At 41.8% G+C, this 22,479-nt stretch overlaps 1 protein-coding gene across 4 annotated transcripts in view; it reads left to right on the top strand.

Moving 5' to 3' along the window:
• Window positions 1-22,479, top strand: part of CDKL1 (cyclin dependent kinase like 1) — a gene marked incomplete at both ends in the record, with an annotated part of 62,420 nt that overhangs the window by 25,085 nt on the left and 14,856 nt on the right. For all 4 annotated transcript variants that reach the window (XM_079698881.1, XM_079698882.1, XM_079698880.1 and 1 more), the window contains one exon: window positions 13,848-13,969. In XM_079698881.1, coding sequence (XP_079555007.1) covers window positions 13,848-13,969 — 122 coding nt within the window. The remainder of the gene's footprint in view (window positions 1-13,847; window positions 13,970-22,479) is intronic.

Below are 22,479 nucleotides of genomic sequence, written 5' to 3'. Positions count from 1 at the left end.
ATATCTTTTTCCATCCCCTTACTTTCAATCTGTATGTGTCTCTAGGTCTGAAGTGGGTCTCTTGTAGACAGCATATATATGGGTCTTGTTTTTGTATCCATTCAGCCACTCTGTGTCTTTTGGTGGGAGCATTTAGTCCATTTACATTTAAGGTAATTATTGATATGTATGTTCCTATTCCCATTTCCTTAATGGCTTTGGGTTCGTTATTGTAGGTATAGTCCTTCTGTTGTGTTTCTTGCCTAGAGAAGTTCCTTTAGCATTTGTTGTAAAGCTGGTTTGGTGGTGCTGAACTCTCTCAGCTTTTGCTTGTCTGTAAAGGTTTTAATTTCTCCATCAAATCTGAATGAGATCCTTGCTGGGTAGAGTAATCTTGGTTGCAGGTTTCTCTCCTTCATCACTTTAATTATGTCCTGCCACTCCCTTCTGGCTTGTAGAGTTTCTGCTGAGAGATCAGCTGTTAACCTTATGGGGATTCCCTTGTGTGTTATTTGTTGCTTTTCCCTTGCTGCTTTTAATATGATTTCTTTGTTTTTATTTTTTGACAGTTTGATTAATATGTGTCTTGGCGTATTTCTCCTTGGATTTATTCTGTATGGGACTCTCTGTGCCTCCTGGACTTAACTATTTCCTTTCCTATATTAGGGAAGTTTTCAACTATAATCTCCTCAAATATTTTCTCAGTCCCTTTGTTTTTCTCTTCTTCTTCTGGAACCCCTATAATTCGAATGTTGGTGCGTTTAATGTTGTCCCAGAGGTCTCTGAGGCTGTCCTCTGTTCTTTTCATTCTTTTTTCTTTATTTTGCTCTGCATCACTTATTTCCACTATTTTATCTTCCACCTCACTTATCCGTTCTTCTGCCTCAGTTATTCTGCTATTGATCCCATCTAGAGTATTTTTCATTTCATTTAATTGTGTTTTTAATCGATGCTTGATTCATCTTTAGTTCTTCTAGGTCCTTGTTAACTGTTTCTTGCATTTTGTCTATTCTATTTCCAAGATTTTGAATCTTGGAAATAGAACGTTGGATCAGCTTTACTATCATTATTCTGAATTCTTTTTCAGGTAGACTGCCTATTACCTCTTCATTTGTTAGGTCTGGTAGGTTTTTATCTTGCTCCTTCACCTGCTGTGTGTTTTTCTGTCTTCTCATTTTGCTTATGTTACTGTGTTTGGGGTCTCCTTTTTGCAGGCTGCAGATTCGTAGTTCCCGTTGTTTTTGGTGTCTGTCCCCAGTGGCTAAGGTTGTTTCAGTAGGTTGTGTAGGCTTCCTGGTGGGGGAGACTAATGCCTGTGTTCTGGTGGTTGAGGCTCAATCTTGTCTTTCTGGTGGACAGGTCCACGTCTGGTGGTGTGTTTTGGGGTGCCTGTGGCCTTATTATGTTTTTAGGTAGCCTCTCTGCTAATGGGTGGGGTTGTGTTCCTGCCTTGCTAGTTGCTTGGCATAGGGTGACCAGCACTGTAGCTTGCTGGTCGTTGACTGAAGCTGGGTGCTAGTGTTGAGATGGAGATCTCTGGGAGATTTTCGCTGCTTGATATTATGTGGAGCTGGGAGGTCTCTTGTGGACCCGTGTCCTGAAGTTGGCTCTCCCACTTCAGAGGCACAGCACTGACTCCTGGCTGCAGCACCAAGAGCCTTTCATCCACCCGGCTCAGAATAACAGGGAGAAAAAGTAGAAAGAAAGAATTAGTAGAAGAAAGAAAGAGAGAGGGAAAGAAAGGAAGAAGGGAAGAAAGGAAGGAAGGAAGAAAGAAAGAAAGGAGGGAGGGAGGAAGCATGGAAAGAAAGAAGGAAAGAAAGGAGGAAGGGAGGGAGGAATGAAAGCAAAAGGAAGAGTGAATGGAAGAAGGGAGGGAGGGAGAGAGGAAGGAAAGAAAGAAAGAAAGACAGGAGGGAGGGAGGGAGGAAGGAAAGAAAAAGAAAGTGGAAAGAAGAAGGGTGGGAGGGAGGGAGGAAAGAAAAAGAAAGAAGGAAAGGAGGAGCGGAGGGAGGGAGGGAGGAAGGGAAGGTAGGAAAGAAAGAAAGAGCAGGTAAAGTAAAATAGAATAAAGTATGAAATATAGTAGCGTTATTAAAATTAAAAAGTAATTATTGAAAAAAAACATGGACCGATAGAACCCTGGGACATATGGTGGAAGCAAAGCTATACAGAGAGAATCTTACACAGAAGATTACACATACACATTCACAAAAAGAGAGCAGGGGGAAAAATCAAAAATCTTGCTCTCCAAGTCCACCTCCTCAATTTGGGATAATTCGTTGTAAAAAGAGGAAAAGGGCGAGAAGTCTGAAATCTTGCTAAGTCCACCTCCTTAATTTGGGATAATTCGTTGTAAAAAGAGGAAAAAGGGGGGAAAGTCTTAAATCTTGTCCTCACAGTCCACTTCCTCAATTTGGGATGATTCGCTGTCCATTCATGCACTCCACAGACGCAGGGCACATCAAATGTACCGTGAAGCTTTAATCTGCTGCCTCCGAGGCTGCACAGAGTAGTAGTGTATTGTTTATCCTCCATGTGCTTGTATTTTTTACAGATCTTTTCCTGTAATTGATATCTAGTCTCATAGTGTTGTGGTTGGAAAAGATACTTGATACAATTTCAATTTTCTTAAATTTACCAAGGCTTGATTTGTGACCCAAGATATGATCTATCCTGGAGAATGTTCCATGAGCACTTGAGAAAAATGTGTATTCTATTGTTTTTGGATGGAATGTCCTATAAATATCAATTAAGTCCATCTTGTTTAATGTATCACTTAAAGCTTGTGTTTCCTTATTTATTTTCATTTTGGATGATCTGTCCGTTGGCGAAAGTGGGATGTTAAAAGTCCCCTACTATGAATATGTTACTGTCGATTTCCCCTTTTATGGCTGTTAGTATTTGCCTTATGTATTGAGGTGCTCCTATGTTGGGTGCATAAATATTTACAATTGTTATATCTTCTTCTTGGATCGATCCCTTGATCATTATATAGTGTCCTTCTTTGTCTCTTGTATTAGTCTTTATTTTAAAGTCTATTTTGTCTGATATGAGAATTGCTACTCCAGCTTTCTTTTGATTTCCATCTGCATGGAATATCTTTTTCCATCCCCTCACTTTCAGTCTGTATGTGTCTCTAGGTCTGAAGTGGGTCTCTTGTAGACAGCATATATATGGGTCTTGTTTTTGTATCCATTCAGCCACTCTGTGTCTTTTGGTGGGAGCATTTAATCCATTTACATTTAAGGTAATTATCGAGATGTATGTTCCTATTACCATTTTCTTAGTTGTTTTGGGTTGGTTATTGTAGGTCTTTTCCTTCTGTTGTGTTTCTTGCCTAGAGAAGTTTCTTTAGCATTTGTTGTAAAGCTGGTTTGGTGGTGCTGAACTCTCTCAGCTTTTGCTTGTCTGTAAGGGTTTTAATTTCTCCATCGAATCTGAATGAGATCCTTGCTGGGTAGAGTAATCTTGGTTGTAGGTTTTTCTCCTTCATCACTTTAAATATGTCCTGCCAGTCCCTTCTGGCTTGCAGGGTTTCTGCTGAAAGATCAGCTGTGAACCTTATGGGGATTCCCTTGTGTGTTATTTGTTGTTTTTCCCTTGCTGCTTTTAATATGTTTTCTTTGTATTTAATTTTTGACAGCTTGATTAATATGTGTCTTGGAGTGTTTCTCCTTGGATTTATCCTGTATGGGACTCTCTGTGCTTCCTGTAGTTGATTAACTATTTCCTTTCCCATATTAGGGAAGTTTTTAACTATAATCTATTCAAATATTTTCTCAGTCCCTTTCTTTTTCTCTTCTTCTTCTGGGACCCCTACAATTTGGATGTTGGTGCTTTTAATGTTGTCCCAGAGGTCTCTGAGACTGTCCTCAGTTCTTTTCATTCCTTTTTCTTTATTCTGCTCTGCAGTAGTTATTTCCACTATTTTATCTTCCAGGTCACTTATCTGTTCTTCTGCCTCAGTTATTCTGCTATTGATCCCTTCTAGAGTATTTTTAATTTCATTTATTGTGTTGTTCATCATTGCTTGTTTCATCTTTTGTTCTTCTAGGTCATTGTTAAATGTTTCTTGCATTTTCTCTATTCTATTTCCAAGATTTTGGATCATCTTTACTATCATTTTTCTGAATTCTTTTTCAGGTAGACTGCCTATTTCCTCTTCATTTGTTAGGTCTAGTGGGTTTTTATCTTGCTCCTTCACCTGCTGTGTGTTTTTCTGTCTTCTCATTTTCCTTATGTTACTGTGTTTGGGGTCTCCTTTTTGCAGGCTGCAGGTTCCTAGTTCCTGTTGTTTTTGGTGTCTGTCCCCAGTGGCTAAAGTTGGTTCAGTGGGTTGTGTAGGTTTCCTGGTGGAGGGGACTAGTGCCTGTGTTCTGGTGGATGAGGCTGGATCTTGTCTTTCTGGTGGGCAGGTCCATGTCTGGTGGTGTGTTTTGGGGTGTCTGTGGCCTTATTATGATTTTAGGCAGCCTCTCTGCTAATGAGTGGGATTGTGTTCCTGTCTTACTAGTTGTTTGGCATAGGGTGTCCAGCACTGTAGCTTGCTGGTCGTTGAATGAAGCTGGGTGTTGGTGTTGAGATGGAGATCTCTGGGAGATTTTTCCTGTTTGATATTACGTGGAGCTGGGAGGTCTCTTGTGGACCAGTGTCCTGAAGTTGGCTCTCCCACCTCAGAGGCACAGCACTGACTCCTGGCTGCAGCACCAAGAGCCTTTCATCCACATGGCTCAGAATAAAAGGGAGAAAAAGTAGAAGGAAGGAAGAAAGGAAGGATGGAAGGAAGAAGATAAAATATAATAAAATACAGTAAGATAAAGTTATTAAAATAAAAAATAATTATTAAGAAAAAAAGTTTTTAAGTAAAAAACAAACAAACAAACAAAAAAACACAGACGGACAGAACCCTAGGACAAATGGTGAAAGCAAAGCTATGCAGACAAAGTCTCACACAGAAGCATACATATACACACTCACAAAAAGAGGAAAAGGGGAAAAAATAATATATCTTGCTCCCAAAGTCCACCTCCTCAATTTGGGATGATTCGTTGTCTTTTCAGGTATTCCCCAGATGCAGGGTACATCAAGTTGATTGTGGAGCTTTAATCCGCTGCTTCTGAGGCTGCTGGGAGAGATTTCCCTTTCTCTTCTTTGTTCTCACAGCTCCCGGCGTTCAGCTTTGGATTTGGCCCCTCCTCTGCGTGTAGGTCGCCGGAGGGCGTCTGTTGTTCACTCAGACAGAACGGGGTTAAAGGAGCAGCTGATTCGGGGGCTCTGGCTCACTCAGGCCAGGGGGAGGGAGGGGTACGGAGTGCGGGGTGAGCCTGCGGCGGCAGAGCCTGAGGCGCGCCGTGCGTCCTCCCGGGGAAGTTGTCCCTGGATCACGGGACCTTGGCAGTGGCGGGCTGCACAGGCTCCCGGGAGGGGAGGTGTGGATAGTGACCTGTGCTCGCACACAGGCTTCTTGGTGGCGGCAGCAGTGGGGTATATTATTTTGATAAATATTGCTAAAACTTTCCCCAAAAGTAGCAGTTTGCACTCTAACCAGCCATGTGTGAGAAGATCCATTTCCCTGTACCCTGGGCAGCACTGGATGTTACCAATTTTGGAATGTTTGCCTATATGTTAGGAAAAAAAGTCGCACCAAGCTGTTGCTCTGATTTGCCTTACTCTTACTGCTAGTGAGATTAAGTATCTTTTCATGTCTCTTGATGGTTTATATTTCCTTTTCTGTGTATGTGTTACCTATTTATAGTTTTTGCCCATATTTTCCACTGGGTTGTCTTTTTCCTCATAGTACATAAAACTTCTTTGTAATATTAGGGCTATCATTCTCTATTTGTCATAACTTTAACAAATATTTCCCTGCCAATTATTTGTCTTTTGACATTGTTTATAGTGCACTTGCTTTTTTTTTTTCTCTTGCAAACCAACATTATTTTATTTTTTTATTACGGTAAAATATACATATCATAAAACTTACTGTTTTAACCATTTTTAAATGTACATTTCAGTGGCATTAAGTGAATTCACAATGGTATACAACCATCAGTTCAACCATCTTCAGAACTTTTGTCATCTTCCCAACATTATTTTATTTTTATGTAGCTAAACTTACCTATCTTGTTTTTTTTTCTTCTGGATCTCTTGTGTTGTTTTTAGGATGCTTTCTCCCCAAGCCAAGGCCCTACAAAGTTCTAAATTTTTTCTACTATTTATATTATTTTATATTAAAACATTTAATATATTTATGTTAAATGTTTATAAATGTTTTAATATATGTAAAATTTATTCCTATATATGGGGTGATGAGATATGGTTCTAATTTTCCCGATGAGTAGCCAGTTTTCCCAGAATCATTTTTTTTTTTTTTTTTTTTTGCGGTACGTGGGCCTCTCACCGTTGTGGCGTCTCCTGCTGCGTAGCAGAGGCTCCGGACGCGCAGGCTCAGCGGCCATGGCTCATGGGCCCAGCCGCTCCGCGGCATGTGGGATCCTCCCGGACCGGGGCACGAACCCGTGTCCCCTGCGTCGGCAGGCGGACTCTCAACCACTGCGTCACCAGGGAAGCCCCCAGAATCATTATTAAACAAAGCACATTTTTCAACTATATTGAAGTACTACCTTTGTCATATGTTAATTTCCCTTACATATATGGATCTAATTCTAGACTCAGTACTGCTTCTGTTTGTTCATTTCTGTGTCTGTAGTCTGCCGGGCTGTTGATGATGATGATAATGATGATGATGACAATTACAGGTGCTTTATTGAAAATTTAACCATTTGGTAAAGCAAGTTGACCCAATTTTTTCCTTGATGATTTTAAAACAGTTATAGTTCTATATGAACATAAAAGCCATTTTATCTAGTTAAAAAGATCCTTTTTGTATTCTGATTGGAATTGCATTACATCCACATATTTTTCAGAAGAACTGACATTTTTATGATATGAATTCTTCACTGGTATCATTTTATCAGGACCATACTTGTACTTCCAAAGTCCTAAGTCCTTAAATGAGGTAAAGGTAAAATTTAGAGCTTTCTTTCTGAATCAAAAGTGAAATTGGGTACTGCTGCTATTAACTCTTACATTGAGTTGCATGATTTAGTTGAGAGCATTCATCCGGGTGAGAAGGAAGAACGAGAGGAAATATAAAGAACCTTGATTCTTTCTTAGTTTAGACAAGCTCTAAACCTTGCTGGGTCTCAAGTTCTTGAGAGTGTTATAATATGCTGATCTGGAATCCTTGGGAAGTACCCAGGATTAATTATTATAAAGGAGGGGGACATCACTTTTCTCCATTCTGGGTGAATGTTAACTGATAATAGATTCTTGCAAAGGGATCTGTGTAACTGAGACCAAGAGTCGAGTTCAAAAATTGTAAAGGCTTGTGAAAAACATTTTACCAAGACAGCTCTCAACTTTCTAAACTTTAATCCCTGTTCTTTTTTTATTTACCACAAAGTTGTGGGAAAAGAAGAATGTTTTTGAAAGGAAAACAAGATATGATCCTTGAGAAAATGGTCTGTTTTCCTCTAAAGCACAGACAGAAAAAATATCCCCCCATGCTCTGCACAAAGAACAGAGACCAGAGAATCCTTAGCACTTGAGGGATAGGGGAGACCACAGATGTAATGGCCTGTACACTGGTCAATCCAGAAACGTGTGAGCGCTGAGGCGTCCCTAGGGTAGAGGTCCCAAACCCAGTACCTACAGGGGCCAGGCAGGTGTGGGAGAAATGATTCACTCTCACAAACAAATATATTTTTTCTTATTTGTCTTAAAATATGCAGTTATTTCTATTGCTTGTATATTTTCCCACTTTTGATAGAGATATGGGCACATTAAATATGTAACTTTTAACTTTAAGAAAATTAATACTGGAAGAGTGATGATAAAGGGCAACTTTCACTTGGCCTTAGTGTTAGGGAGTGGTAAGGCGTGCTGGGGACTGTGATGAACTCACGTACCCAGCCTTATCTAACGTGGACAGCTGCTTCTCATTCCCAACCCACTGACGCCACAGACTGCAGGCCCAGGATTGCTAGATTGCCAGCGTTTTCAAGAGGATCTCGGTAACCAGGGTTTTAAAGTAACATTTCCTGATCTGAAGTGTTGGCAGCTGGGTCAAAAATCCTTCAGAATGCTAAGGCCAAACGTTTGACCTTAGAGGATGTAGAAGCCTGAGCTTATCACAACGGATAGGTGGGCAGTGTGGACAAAGGGCCGACGACAGGGTGGAGGCGCTGCCCAAGAAGCATGTGTAGCCCTCTCGGCTCTGCGGGGGAAACCAAGCAGGACTCAGGTTAAATTCAGTGGGTGAAAATAGCATTCTTTTTTTAATGTCAGAGAAAATGCTTCGCTTCGCAGTGTAATAGGAAACATCCATATTCAAAAAGCAGAGAAAATAAAAAGGAGACCAAAATAAAATAGCAGCAGCAAAGGCAGAAACTTTATATAAGAGACACTAAATCTGAGTCTGAGGCGGCCCAGGCTTCTAGATATAGAATAACTGAAGGATGGTGAGTGGCCTGGGAAGAGGCACTGACATCCTCAAGATGGAGCCAGCACAATTCAGAGTGCTGAGGAATAAGACCAGGCCTGAGGCTTTGGTTTCACATACTCATAAACAGGAAGGAATTAGAATTAAAAGAGCCCTGAACTCCATCTTTGTAGTACATATGGTAATTTAGTCTGTTCTATTAAGACTCCTATGTATAACAAGCATGTTGAGTAAGCCTGTGGACAGTCCATCCATCATGTTGCTTGGTTCTTCTTATCTAATTCCTCCCAATGCCCCTAAAGGAACCCATTCAAGGTTGAAGAAGAAACATCCAAACCTTGGTCAATGCAAACATTCACAATATTGGAATCAAGACCTCCAGGCTACCAATTGCAGACTGGATTCAGGACCAGAGGTGTCCCTCTGAGCTCTGCCCCTGAGGTCAGGGGAGTCAACAGAGAAGAGTACGGTTTGGGGCTGCTAAATCCACCACATCTGTCTCCTCATCTCACCACTGCACTGACGCTGCTTCCAGTGAGGTCACACAAACCCCTTTAGGACGCCCCCCGCGGGCGCCTCTCAGGCTTCTTCCCACTTGACTCTTCAGCATCATCATCACTGTGAACCACTTCCTCCTTCCACGATATCTCTGTAGTGTCACGTTCTGCTGTCTTCTCTCTTATCTTGGGGGACCTTCTTCCCTTTCCCCTCCTCTGCTTCCTCCTCATCTACCACATATCTGGGTGCTGGGGTTCCTTGGCCTCTTCCTTCTCACTCACTCTTCTGGGCAGTCACTTCTAGCCTTGGCTTTGTGTACACTCATGCTGACTCCTCGGCTTTTATCTTCAACTCAAACTCCAGCCGACCTGACGACTGTATTGGTACCTCGGAGTCCCTGTCAACCCAACATGCCAGAACAGTAGTTCCTTCCCCCCAAAACCTGCTCCTCCTCTCAGTCATGGCACCACCATCCACCCCCATTATACAAACCTTTGGTCATTCTTGACACCCTCTCCTGCATCCCTCACCTCCAGTCCATCCCCACATCCGGACCATTCTAATAATAAAATCTATCTCCAAACAGTGCCTTTCTTGCCATCTCTCCTGCCTCAGCGCTGGTCCAAGCTCTCAGCTATCAACAGGCTCTTCACTGGTCTCCTCTCACCATATTGCCTCCTCTGAGCCATTCTGTATCCTGCCACCATAGTGAGCTTTTAAAAACCCAAATGGTAAATTACCACATCTTGCTAAAATTCCTTCCAGTAGCTTTCCATTGCACTTAGGAAGAAACGTAAATTTCTTAGTATGTCCTACAAGGCCCCACAGGACCTGCCTTCTGCCTGTCTCACTGGCATCAGTTCCATGTGCTTGACACTCAAACCGCACCATCCTGCAGTTCCTTAAGTGGCGTAAGTTCCCTCCTGGCTCAGAGCCAGTCCTCTACCTGGAAAGCCACCATCTCTCTACCACCACCCCTTCCCTTGGTCTGGTCCGACCTTTCTCACCCTCCAGGACTCAGTTCAAAGTCACTTCCTAAGGACAGTTTCTCTAAGGCAGCCTAGTCTTTTATATATGGAGGGTTCTTCATGGCACTTCTTTGCTTAATGCCCGAGTCCTCCGTCCCATTCACCAGTGTGTCCCTAGTGCCCTGAATAGTGCCAGAGGCTGAGCAGACACTCTCAGATCTTTGTTATAATATAACAAAGAACACAGCCAAGACAAGGACTGGCTCCCAGATATCTGCTGCTCTGGAATGTTTTCAGGTCACCCAGAATCCTGGCTGCCTACAGAGAGTTAATAATTTATTTTAAAATATTTATAATTTAACATTTGTAAGTCCTAATTAGAATTTAGTCTTAGCAATTGATTTTTCTAAATGAAGAATTTTCTGGAAATCAGTTGAGAAATAAGTTATTGGCTATTTGCAGCTACATAAAGATTGTCTCATGGCAGGGGATAGGAGAGACAAGTGGTTTAAGTGTCACATGACATCTTCCTATGTTGCCAGAGGCATTGGAAGCCCTCGCATTTGACGATAAACATCACAAACCTTAAACGTCTATATGCGCCTCAGTGGTATGGTGAAAAGTACTCTCACACTCCTGCCAGAGGTGTAAGTATGTTTGATCCTGTTGGAAAGCAGTTCGGCCATATCTGTTTAGAGCTTTATGTTGTACTCCTGGGACTCTAAATGGTGCCCAGCTAACTTCTTAAATGGCCACTTTCCCCAAGGAGATCTTCCCTGGGCCACTCACTACCCTCGAGCCAGGTACCCTTTCCTGGGGGCTTTTTGTAACACTTATCACGTCTGTAATTACTTGTTCCACATCTGTCTCCTCTCCTAGGTTCTAAGCTCCTTGAGAGTATGGTCAAGTACTTACTTTGTCTCTATATCCTTAGGACTAGCAGAGTGCCTTAAGCACATTAAGATAAATAAATACTTGTTGAATAAAATGAATTGAGAAAGTCAGCCTAAATAGAAATAGATTGAACCCCCAATAACAATATTAACAGTTAAGCTTCCTGGAGAGAACAATGTGGCCTGACACTGTTTCATGTGCTTTGTGTTATGAAGCTGTCACAACAGCCCTTGAGCTTCCTGCTCTCACAGATGGAAAACTGAGGCCTAGAGACATTAAATTAAATTATTCAAAGTTAAGGTCAGCTGGTTAGTAGCTTGTTCATTAAAACCTTATTTATAATCCACAAAAATTGGAGAGAATCTCTATGTTATTTGAATAGAATATGCAGCAATTATTAGAATCTAGGTTTTCAAAAGGTGTGCAGTAACAGGAAGATGGGTGTAATATAATATTTATAGTCCCACTCGGTTCAACGGATCCCGCTGTGACAATGCTCTTTACCTGCTACGTGGTCCCCATGCTTGGGTTGCGGAGTTATAGCTCTTTTAGTTCATACCAGGGTGTCGGGTGGGGCAGAGGTGGGCCAGATGTAGAAAGTGACATCTGGAGGATGCGAGTGTTTCAGAGAGAGAACTGGGTGAACAGGTCCTGAAGCGAGAGGGAGTGTGAGCCTTTGAAGAAGTGAGAGAAATTCAGTGTGTCTAGGGTTTAAGAGATGGGGCTGCAGAAGTAAGCAGAGGTCAAATGGAGAGGATCTTTGGGTTTTATCCTGAGGCAGCAGTGCCCCTGGTGATCACTGCAGGTATGGATGTGACAAGTTGGAGGTGCCAGTTTTGGCATCTGAGAAGGTCCAGGTATTTGTTTTGGTAGAATTGATACGTTTGTACTTTTGCTTAAAAAGTTGGCTGAAGATGTGAGGACTACATGTGGAACATGGAAAATGAAAGGAATCTAAAATTTGAGGTCTGGGCCTTCGGACAGTTATTTTTCAGAGGCTGTAAGAAAAATCTCTGCTTTCCGCTAATTGTCATAAAGCTGCTATTTACCCCGTTTAAACTTGGTTGTTTGCTTTCTGTTTGAGACATCTGAGCCAATGCAATTCTTTGGTTTAAAACAGCAGTCAGTTCTGTCCTCCTATATCTGGGAAGTGTTAGTTCAGGCTAAAAGTTTCCAGCTATGGGAACATAAATCTGGGGCTTTATAGCTTGGAGTGCCTTCTGTTCTAAGGCCCAAATGTGGCTAATGGGCTTTAGAGTGTCTTGGCTGTTTTATATTTGTTTCATCAAGTGTAATCGCTGGAGCAGGAATTTCACATCTTGAAGACAGAGGGGTTTTACAAAGAAAATGAGAAAATAATTGTCTTTTTTAGTATTTCTCTTGATGACTGTTTCTCTTCTCACTATCTGTACAAATGTGCTAGAGTGTGCAGTTCAAGAACTTCAGTTTTTTTCTCCTTCTGTCTTTTATCATTTATGAAATATCTGTCTACCTATGATTAATACCTCTGTCTACATATCAAATCACCTGGAGAATTTGGGGGAAAAAACAGATGGCTGGGCCCCTGTTCAAGACCAATTCAGGATCTCTGGAGGTGGTGCCGGGGCATCGGCAGTTTTCAAAAGTTCCCCTGGTGATTCTACTACAGGGTTATTATCTAGTGCTGCATTAACAAACCTCCTCAAAACTTAGTAGCTTAAAAAAGAATGAGTTCTGGGCTTCCCTGGTGGCGCAGTGGTTGAGAGTCCGCCTGCCGATGCAGGGGACGCGGGTTCGTGCCCCGGTCCGGGAAGATCCCACATGCCGTGGAGCGGCTAGGCCCGTGAGCCATGGCCGCTGAGCCTGCGCGTCCGGAGCCTGTGCTCCGCAACGGGAGAGGCCACAACAGTGAGAGGCCCGCGTACCGCAAAAAAAAAAAAAAAAAAAGAATGATTTCTTACTTCTCACAGTTGTGCCTTGGCTGAGTGCTCCTTCAGGGGGTCTTGCGTGGGCTCGCCCACATAGCCGAATTAGATGAGGGCTGGCAGGGGCTGAGTGCAGCTGGGACACCTGCACCCTGCTCTCCTCGTGGTATTTCATCCTGGGCTGGATCTGGGGGGGGATCTCATGATTGCTTTGACCACTAGAATGAGGCAGAAGTTATATCACCTGATTTCTGAGACTAGGCCTTAAGAAGCCTTTCAGTTTCCTCTTTTGCTCTCTTAGATCACTGCCCGGAGGCCTTCAAGCCCTAAAGAAAGTTAACCATTTTTGCTCTCTTCACAGTAGGTTGCTTAGTTGTAGTGTTTCCAGTAGGATCATGGACAGGAGGGGCCAGAAAGCTAAGTACAAGATTTATCTCTGTCAACACCGACATTCATTCCTGCCTGTGTTTTCTAGATACACTCCTTCAGGCATATCAGATTGGAGAGTCTTCCTCATTTTTCTCTTTTAAAAGGTTTCATCAGCCTAGGAAACCTGATTTACTCATTCATTCACAAATAATGATCGAACGCCTATTATGTGCCAGGCCGCATGCTGGGAATACAACATCATTCTGCGTAAACAAGAGAACACAGACCCTGATGTTTGTCATGGTTCTTATATTCTATAGAATGTATCCATTATATCTGTTGGCAGCAGAGGACATTAAACAATCAATTGAACAATTAGTAGGTTTGAAGGATTCCAAAGGATTCATACTTCAGTGGGGCCACGAGGGACACTGAACCAGTCTAGGGAGATCGGGGAGCTCTCTTTAGGAGGGGACATTTTCATTCTTTTTTCCCAGCCTTCTCATATCTCTTTTTACCTTCACTAACCACCAGGATCATGATCATTTTTCACTTACAGGCTGCTAACAAACAGCTCATCAAGTGAAGAAAGATAGTGATATCGACAGCCTCCGTCCATCCAAGACAAGAATTTTTCTAAAAGACAAATAGCTTTCTTCTACTGGGCCAAAATTAGAGAAAACTGTCTTTCACACTTCCACTTCAGCACCTTGCTTTTTGTGTTTTCAGCAACTCAAGCATCCCAACCTCGTCAGCCTTATCGAAGTCTTCAGGAGGAAGCGGAAGCTTCACCTGGTGTTTGAATACTGTGACCACACGGTGCTCCACGAGCTGGACAAACACCAAAGAGGGTGAGTGACCTGTCGTTTACAAACAAAACACAGCAAAACACACTAGAGTTTGCGAGGGAAAATGAGTTATGACCCTTTTTCACAGTAGGCAAAGACAGCCAGTGTTTGGCCAGCATACTCTGCTGCTGAGGGGTTACCAGAAACGTTGAGAAAGAAATCATAACTCATCATTTTCATGAAGAAAGCAGCAACTGCATTATTCGGTTGAACTTGATTTCTTGGTATATTATCTCTGCATAAATGCTATGTCAGTCTCTAGGAAAGAAAAGGAGGGATATTAGTTATTCTGTGCCTGCCTAGGGAAGCATAAGGACTTGGAGGTTGAAAGGAAGAGTTCAAAGACAATGGCTAATAGGAAGTTTAAGGCTAAAACAAACGTGGTGTTTTATCTGAAGCAACCCAGGTATCTGGTCTGCTCTATTGGTCAGAACTTTTTTAGTTACAAATGACAAAAAACCCAACTGAAGCCGGGTGTGAGTGAAAAAGGAAGTGGTGGTGGCTGTGATTGGAGAGGTGACTCTGGAGGTCCCACTGATCTTATAACACATTTCTAGCACAGGCAGCACCTTTGTGTGCAGCAGCAGAAGGCTCGGTGAGCAGACAGAGCCTTTGTTTGAAAAAAAAAAAAAAGGCAGGGGGTGGGGGTGAGATCCCTTCCTCTGAAGGCCGCTCCTTGCCAGGGTGAGCAAAGCGCAGGCTGGATTTTGGCTCCCACCCACTCCTCAGCTGTGTGTCTTTAAGGCAGAGCGCCTTAGGTGGGGCTGTTCTCTCTCTCTCTCTCTCTCTCTCTCTCCCTCCCTCTCCCCCACACCAATGACTCCCAACTCTTCCTCTCTGTGTTGGCTTCATTCTGCCTTGGAGTTGAGTCTCCTTTACAGGGTTGATTTTGGAGGGTATGTGTGTGTGCTGTGAGATGGAAGCGGTTAGGAAGGGAAAAGTGTGAACTAGAAAGCATTGCCACAGGCTTTTCTCAACCTGTGTAGCCATTCTAGAAGAAAGGAAGTTCTAGAAGAAGGTAGCGTCTGCATACAAAGTCCAGTAGAAGGCTGATTGGCTCAGCTCAGGTGATGCAACTACCCCTGGAACCAGTCACTGTGCCAGAGGGAGAGGGTAGAATGATTAGAAGGTCCTGGGAGATATGATTCAAAGTGGGTCAATCAAAGAAGACTTCATGGAGGAGGTGACCTTTGACTTGCAAGGTGAGGAGACTCCAGAGAAGTCGAACAGGGAAGGATATCTCTTCTCTGTCTTTTGCTGTGTTCCTGGGAGCCCAGCTTTGGCTGAGGACGCTATGTAGAGTGCACTGCAGATCAGAATGATGGAACGGCACCCCATCCTGGCTCACATTCGCACTCTAGTGGCTGGAGGCTGAGGCTCTTTCAACAAGGCTTTCAAGCCTTGGCCAAGAGCTTGCTCTGCCATGTGGTGGTGGTTATGTATGATCTGCCATGACCTCCGGGCAGATGGGATTAAAGTGGTTCATGGTTCGTTACTGACCATGGCACAGGCTTTTCTTGTTAATTTACACAGCCAGAGAGAGCCAAGAGAACAGACACCTCCCTTCCTTCAGCAAGTCATTGATACAGAGAAATTATGTGTTCAAGGGAGAAAACATTGACTATGTTGATATTTGCTCTTTTAACAGCTTGCAAGTGACACTTCAATTAAACCTACTAGTATAAGTTACTTGTTCTATGTGGAACTAGGGGGTTGTTGCAGGGAGTTTGATTAATCATGTTAGATTGAGTCACTTAGAAACACTGATTAGTGGGGGGTTGCAAGCAATTGGGAGTCAGTTCTTTTTTAGCATATAGTTTAAGCAGAAGAATAAAAAGACAGGATGAGGAGTGATTAGAGTCTTGGAAGCAGATTTTTTTTAACTCCACTGGCTAAAATCTGTTATATATGTTCCAGAAAATGCTTTAATATAGAGGTGGGTTAGAGAAGGGAAAGACTGGTAGACACGTGTGTGGTTAAGTACAAGCAGCTTCATTTCCAAATGACACTGTGCCATGGTTTGTCAAATATAAGATTGACTTAAGGAACACTAATAACTGAGCAAGTTTGAAAAGTAAGATTTATTCTAAGTCAGATCATATGCATTTACTTTGAAGTTTAAGGATGTGTGTGTGTGTGTGTGTGTGTATGTGTTTTAAAAATAAAAGTTACAGGGCTTCCCTGGTGGTGCAGTGGTTGAGAGTCTGCCTGCCGATGTAGGGGACACGGGTTTGTGCCCCGGTCCCGGAGGATCCCACATGCCGCGGAGCGGCTGGGCCTGTGAGCCATGGCCGCTGAGCCTGCGCGTCCGGAGCCTGTGCTTCGCAACAGGGGAGGCCACAGCAGTGAGAGGCCCACGTACCGCAAAAAAAAAATAAAAAAATAAAAAAAAATAAAAGTTACTTTCCATTATCCTGACTATTTGGATTCTCCGATCTTTTAAATGCTATTTCAGAATTTTGCTTGTCATCATTAAGGAGTAAATGTCATTAACTCTGTCAACCAACGATTTTGAAATTTATAGGAAAACTTTATGTTTCAATGTAGAGATCTACAAAATAAAGCTATACTATAAAATAAAACTTTGTGAATGTATTCCCAGTAAAAGTGGGTCAGCATCACCTGTGTGACCTTTAGCAAGTTGCTTACAGGTGTCCTTACCTCTAAAAATAAGAGTTTAGTACCAGGTAAAATTTAAGAAAACTTCCAGTTCTACAGTGTTATGAGTTGATGATCTAATACCTAGAGCTCAGAAGACTGCAGTTCTCTTTTAGTTTCATATGTGATCTGTTAGACAATATCAACAGAAGATAATGTGCTAATGCTGATGTTTTTCCTGCCTGATGGCAGGTTGGTCCTCCCTGGGTTTGTACATTTACCCCAAGAACGTCCTGTGATCATTATATTTCCAGGTTCAAATTTCTAAAATATAAAGTGGATCATGCCACTCCCCTACATAAGTCATTTAATAGCTCCTCAAAGCTTACTGGTGTGGTAAAAACCCCTAGCATGGGATGCAAGATCTCACTCACTCTGCAAGATCATCCCATTTCCCACCAGTTTCCAATCCCATGGAATCATTTGCATCCTAGGCTTTAGGACACCTGGGTTGCCCTACCTTCTGTACTCTGCCTGGCAAACTCCTGCTTGCCCTTGGATACAGCTCAAAGATGACCTCCTTATGATATCTACCTTAGGAGACTCTGGAGTTCCTTCCTCTGGTATCCATTACATCTTCTGGAATTATTTATGTTTGCCCAGTAAACTATAAAATCTTCAAGGGCAAGAGCTGTGCCTTCCTCATCTGTGTATCCCCAGTAATTTTTAGCTTAATTCTTTTTTTTTTTTTCACGGTACGCGGGCCTCTCACTGTTGTGGCCTCTCCCGTTGCGGAGCACAGGCTCCGTACGCGCAGGCCCAGTGGCCATGGCTCACGGGCCCAGCCGCTCCGCGGCATGTGGGATCCTCCCGGACCGGGGCACAAACCCGTGTCCCCTGCATCGGCAGGCGGACTCTCAACCACTGCACCACCAGGGAAGCCCTAGCTTAATTCTTGGCACTTGGTATATTCTTAATACTTGCTGTGGAGTAACTGAGTCAGCAAACTGATAAATTTATCCTTAAAGATGATTTTAAAGAAGAGTAATCATAACAATGTTTTATTTTTCATTTAAAAATAGTTACTTTGATTAAAAATTTCTAAAACCTAATGTTGTCAAAGGAAATTATTAGTACACTGCTAGAGCAACCTGTCCAGAGGGCAATTTGTCAGTGGGTCTACTTCTGTTAATTTACCACAAGAAAATAATTGAGTATGTGTGTAAATATTTAGTTTAAAAAGTGTCTATTGTTAAAGTATTGTTTATAATAAAAAAATTGGAAACTGAAATGTCCCATGATAGAGGATTGGTTAAGTAAATTATAGTATGTCTTTACAATGGAATACAGTGGAGCTGCTAAGAATCATGCTTATAAGATAAAACAAACATTGACATAGAGAAATGTTCATGAATGGTTGCAAAATGAAGAAAAAATACTATAATAAAAAAACATATTTCACTTTCATAGAATTTATATATAGGTAGAAAATAAAGAAAAGTAATTAATATACACGTTTTAATAGAGATTATCTCTGAGTGATGATTGTATAGATATTTTCCACTTTGTTATTTTATATTTTCTCCATGTTCCATTTATTACTTTGGCAATGTTTTAATTATTAAAAATAATTCCTGCTAAATCAGACTCAAAGACTTATCTCTACTTTAAATCTGAAATGGATACTAATTTATCTCCTTGTAAGATGTTGGTAACTTCTTGAACTCCTTTGGAAGGCTTTTGGAGAAGATTCACATTCATGCTGCTACTAACAAGCAAGTTTATGCCAGAATATATCCTGTTATAGTGGCATAAATACGTGTCCATTATAATTCCCAGTGCTGTGTTCATGTTGCTTATATTTGCTCTCAAACAAACATATTCCTTATCTTCTGTAGGACTGAATAGGCCTTGTGCTTATTATTCTATTAACTATTGGTCTCTCCTCTGTCAAAGCTTCATAAACAACTGGTTTAGGTGTTCTCTCCTCATTTTTCTGCCCCTGTGTAAGTGCAGCCAGACACTTCACCCATTTTTTTCCTGTGCAGATTCCATTACCACCAGATCTTCCTCTGACTCTCATATAGTTTGTTCAAAGAACATCTGGTGGGTAAAGGGCATTACTACAAGTTTTCAGTTTCTGACAATGGAATTCCAGAACTTTTCTAAAATCTCTTTTTTGAAGTGATGCATTGTTTGTTGTAAAAATGTCAAGCAACACATAGAAATAAAGTTTGAGAAATGGTTTTCTAATTATTTTTCTATGCATATATATATTTAAAGAGATTGAACTCTACATACTGTTCATTTTTTAAGTGTGTTTGGGAGCTGTCTCCCTATTCATACATACACCTCTACTTTTATATTTTTAAAATGGTATCGAATTCCATGGTGCAAGTATACCATGGTTTCTTTATTCAACCCCCCCATTGATAAATATTTAGATTGTTTCTAGTTTTTCTCTAATAATAAGGCTACAGTAAACATAAATATTTCTATAAGATAAATTTCAAAGAACATATTATTTCTGTAGGAGCTTGGCCAGCCCTTTCATCCCCATCTTTGTTGTAACCTTGTGTAGAAATGAAGCTTGAATGGATGTTGATTGTCTGACTTCTTGTAATGTGACAAATATTAGAGGAGCAGTGGTGGAAAGGACCGTTACTGTATTGAGAACCTGGGAAGAGATCCATGGTCTTTCTTTGTCATCTCTCTCATCTCTCTTATTTCTGAAGACGTGTTTAAAATGCAGTTTAATCTGTTCACTTTCACACAGCAGTTGTTTAGGTTTCTCTCTGTTCATTTCAATGTTGTTATCAGGACATTAGGGTCATAGTCCATCCGTTCCAAAACTTGGAAGGAGAGACAGAAGTTTGCTTTCTGGGAGTTATTTTGTGAAACCAACACATTATGCATCAGGGCAGAGATATGCAAAGCATCCTTAAAGGGATAGGAGGCTGCCGGGCTGGTTAGATGGGACTGATTACATACATTTTATCTAAGGACGACAGCTTCCTAATTTGGAGATGGGTGCAACTAAACTGTCTCAGCATAAAGGCAGTAACCAGTCAAACTGTGTACTTTCTCTCATTCCAACTCTTTGCTCACCAAACACCATTCTCATTAGAACTTGAGTTTCTCTATGGAATTGCCTACAACGAAAGCATAAGCTGGCACTCAGAATTTAAAGATGGATGAATAAATTAGCATTCTGGCTTTATATATCAGGCTAGTAAATTTGTGTAATGTTCACCTGCCCCTTTGAAATGGATACTGTCTTGGTGTGCTGACAAAACCAAGTGTCTGTATATGAAAACCTGAAGACCACTGTAAAAGGAGCCAGGCTGCCGGCTGCCCCTCCAGACGGAGCACCACATTCTCTGTGTTGCTGTGATGAAATGACTCTTTCCCCCAATTCTGTTCTTCACTTAATATTTTCTCATATTCATTTCTCTCCGCCACTCCCCACCCTCCTGCCCGCCTCTCCTCTTGGCAGGCATGTGGGATCTTAGTTCCCCAACCCAGGATCTAGCCTGCGCCCCCTGCAGTGGAAGGACAGAGTCTTAACCACCGCACCACCAGGGAAACCCCTCATGTGCATTTCTAAATATGTTGCAGTATAATTTTTAGATCTATTATTAACTATAAGATATTACATCTAGTTACATTACCATCTAACTGTTCCTCCATTGTTGAATATTGAGGCCATTTTCAGTGTCTTGTCTGATAAATGATTCTACTCTCAAAATCTTCCTACAAAAAGAAGACTTTTCTTCTTTTGCACTTTTTCTTTAGAAATTCTCAAAATGGGATTATCGGCTCATAGGGTTTGTCAAACTGAACCAATTCACCTTAGCACCAATGATGTGGATTTATATATATTTTTTTCCTTATAGTCATGTTACTTTGGTTTCTATTATTAAAATATTTGATGAATGAATTCCTTCAAACATATAAGGTAGAAATAATAGCAATCCTACACAAACTCTTTCAGAAAATATAGAAGGAAGAAATACTTTCCAAATCATATTGTGAGGCCACTATAACCTGATACCAAAACTAGATGAGGGCGTTTCAAGGAAAGAAAATGACAGATGAATATCCCATGTGAACTTAGGTGTAAAAAACCTTAGCAAATTAAATCTAGCAATGTAATGTAATAAAAAGAGTGATGTACTGCTATTTCTTGATGTATTAATTTTTAGACATTTTTAGACATTATCTACAGACTATTCTGATAGATGAGGATTTAGCTCTCTTACACTATTATTTCCTCCGCTTCCCCTTCTCCCTCCAAATAGTTACATTAAAATTTTATTAATTCAGCATTCACTGTTCCCATTATTATGCCTACGTACATATTACTTATAGCTGAGCATTTTACCATACTAGGGTTTCTTTTTGTATTTTTTCTGCAAATTATATTTGCCTTGCTTTTTAAATTTGCTTAGTATTCTATTGCTAACTTTTTCCACTCTTTTTAATAGTCTCTCAGTATACTTTTCCACAGGATAGTCACATCAGGTAATCCCTTAGTTCACTTTTTTGCCCCCTTGGTGATATCCTGCCTTTAGACCCCCCATTCTCCATCTGTTTGGCTTGTTGTTCTCCCAGCCCGCTGACCAGCTGTCCTCCTGGGACTTCCCTTTGCTGTCATCCTTTGAATCCCCTCTTAATTTCTCTATGGTTTGATTCACCACTTCCTGGATCTCCGGTCTTCCTCTTTCTGGGTTTGCTTACTTAGTGTGGCCAAGGATCTCTGTCTCCAGTTGGCTAAAATGATGGTACAGTCACAGAGAAATCTAGACCACAGACATTTCTAATGATACCCCCTTATTCCTCCTTGGAGCCAAACACTTGGGAAACTTTTATGTTCCTGGGGGTGAAACAAAGTCCCCAAAGCAGGCAGGAGGAGTGCTACGAGGTCACACTGGTGGAGGACCCAGGAGTGCACTTCTCCTGCACCTCTTCCCACGAGTGGAAGATGGATTCCATTCCACCCTCCCTGGAGGGAGTACCTCTGTCAAGCTGGACCACAGCTCAGTGGGTTCCAGAGGGACAGCTGTAGCTCTCACCTGCTGTCACCATGTCTTGTCTTGTACTTTTATTTTCCAAAAGATATTATAAGCTGCCTGAGGGTGAGATGATGTCTTATTATATTTAGATTGAGCTTCAGTGTCATTCTAGTTAGGTTTTAGGAGAGAGTGAAATAGATGGGCGTGTTTAATCTACCATCTTAACCCAGAAGTCCTCTGAAGCACTTTTTTCAGTTGGCTTCAGTGACACTGTGTTCTCTTGAGTGTCATCTTAGTTCACTTGGTGTTCAACCCCAGTCTCTTGCTGGGTCCCCCTCCTCTTTCTGTTCTCTACATGTTGCAGGGCCTCAGGGCTTGACCTTCTCTTCTTTTTTCTGGATTCATTCCTTAGGTGGCTTCATCCACTCCTAGGCCTGTAAATCCCATCATTATGCTTATGCTTCCCAAATTTATCCTTCTGGACCTTCCTTCTGAATTCAGAACTCCTTTCCCAGAGTCTTCCCTTGCATGGCTGAGAAGCATCTCACCCAGCCACCCTCCCTTCCCCTCCCCGGCTTCTCCCCCAGCATTCTCCACAGTAAAGGGCCCCACCATAAACCAGCAACTTAGGCTAATTACTCGATGTCATTCCTTGATTTCTCTCTGAATCTCACATCCAATCTCTCAGAAAATCCTGAAGACTCTATTTTTAAAATATAGTCCAATTGGGCCGCTTCTCATCACCTTAACCACTCCATCAGATGTTGTCCTAAGCAGAAAAGCTTTCTGGAGCACGTGTATAAGATAGCACCCTTTTCAGCACAGCGCCCTCTGTACATATGTGTGTATCCAGTCCCAGTGAGGCGCCACAGAATAGATTCTATTTTTCTTCCTTTCCAT

This window comes from Hyperoodon ampullatus, assembly GCF_949752795.1.
Source record: "Hyperoodon ampullatus genome assembly, chromosome: 3".
NCBI classification, from domain to species: domain Eukaryota; kingdom Metazoa; phylum Chordata; class Mammalia; order Artiodactyla; family Ziphiidae; genus Hyperoodon; species Hyperoodon ampullatus.
This window is presented reverse-complemented; position numbering and strand designations above follow the sequence as displayed.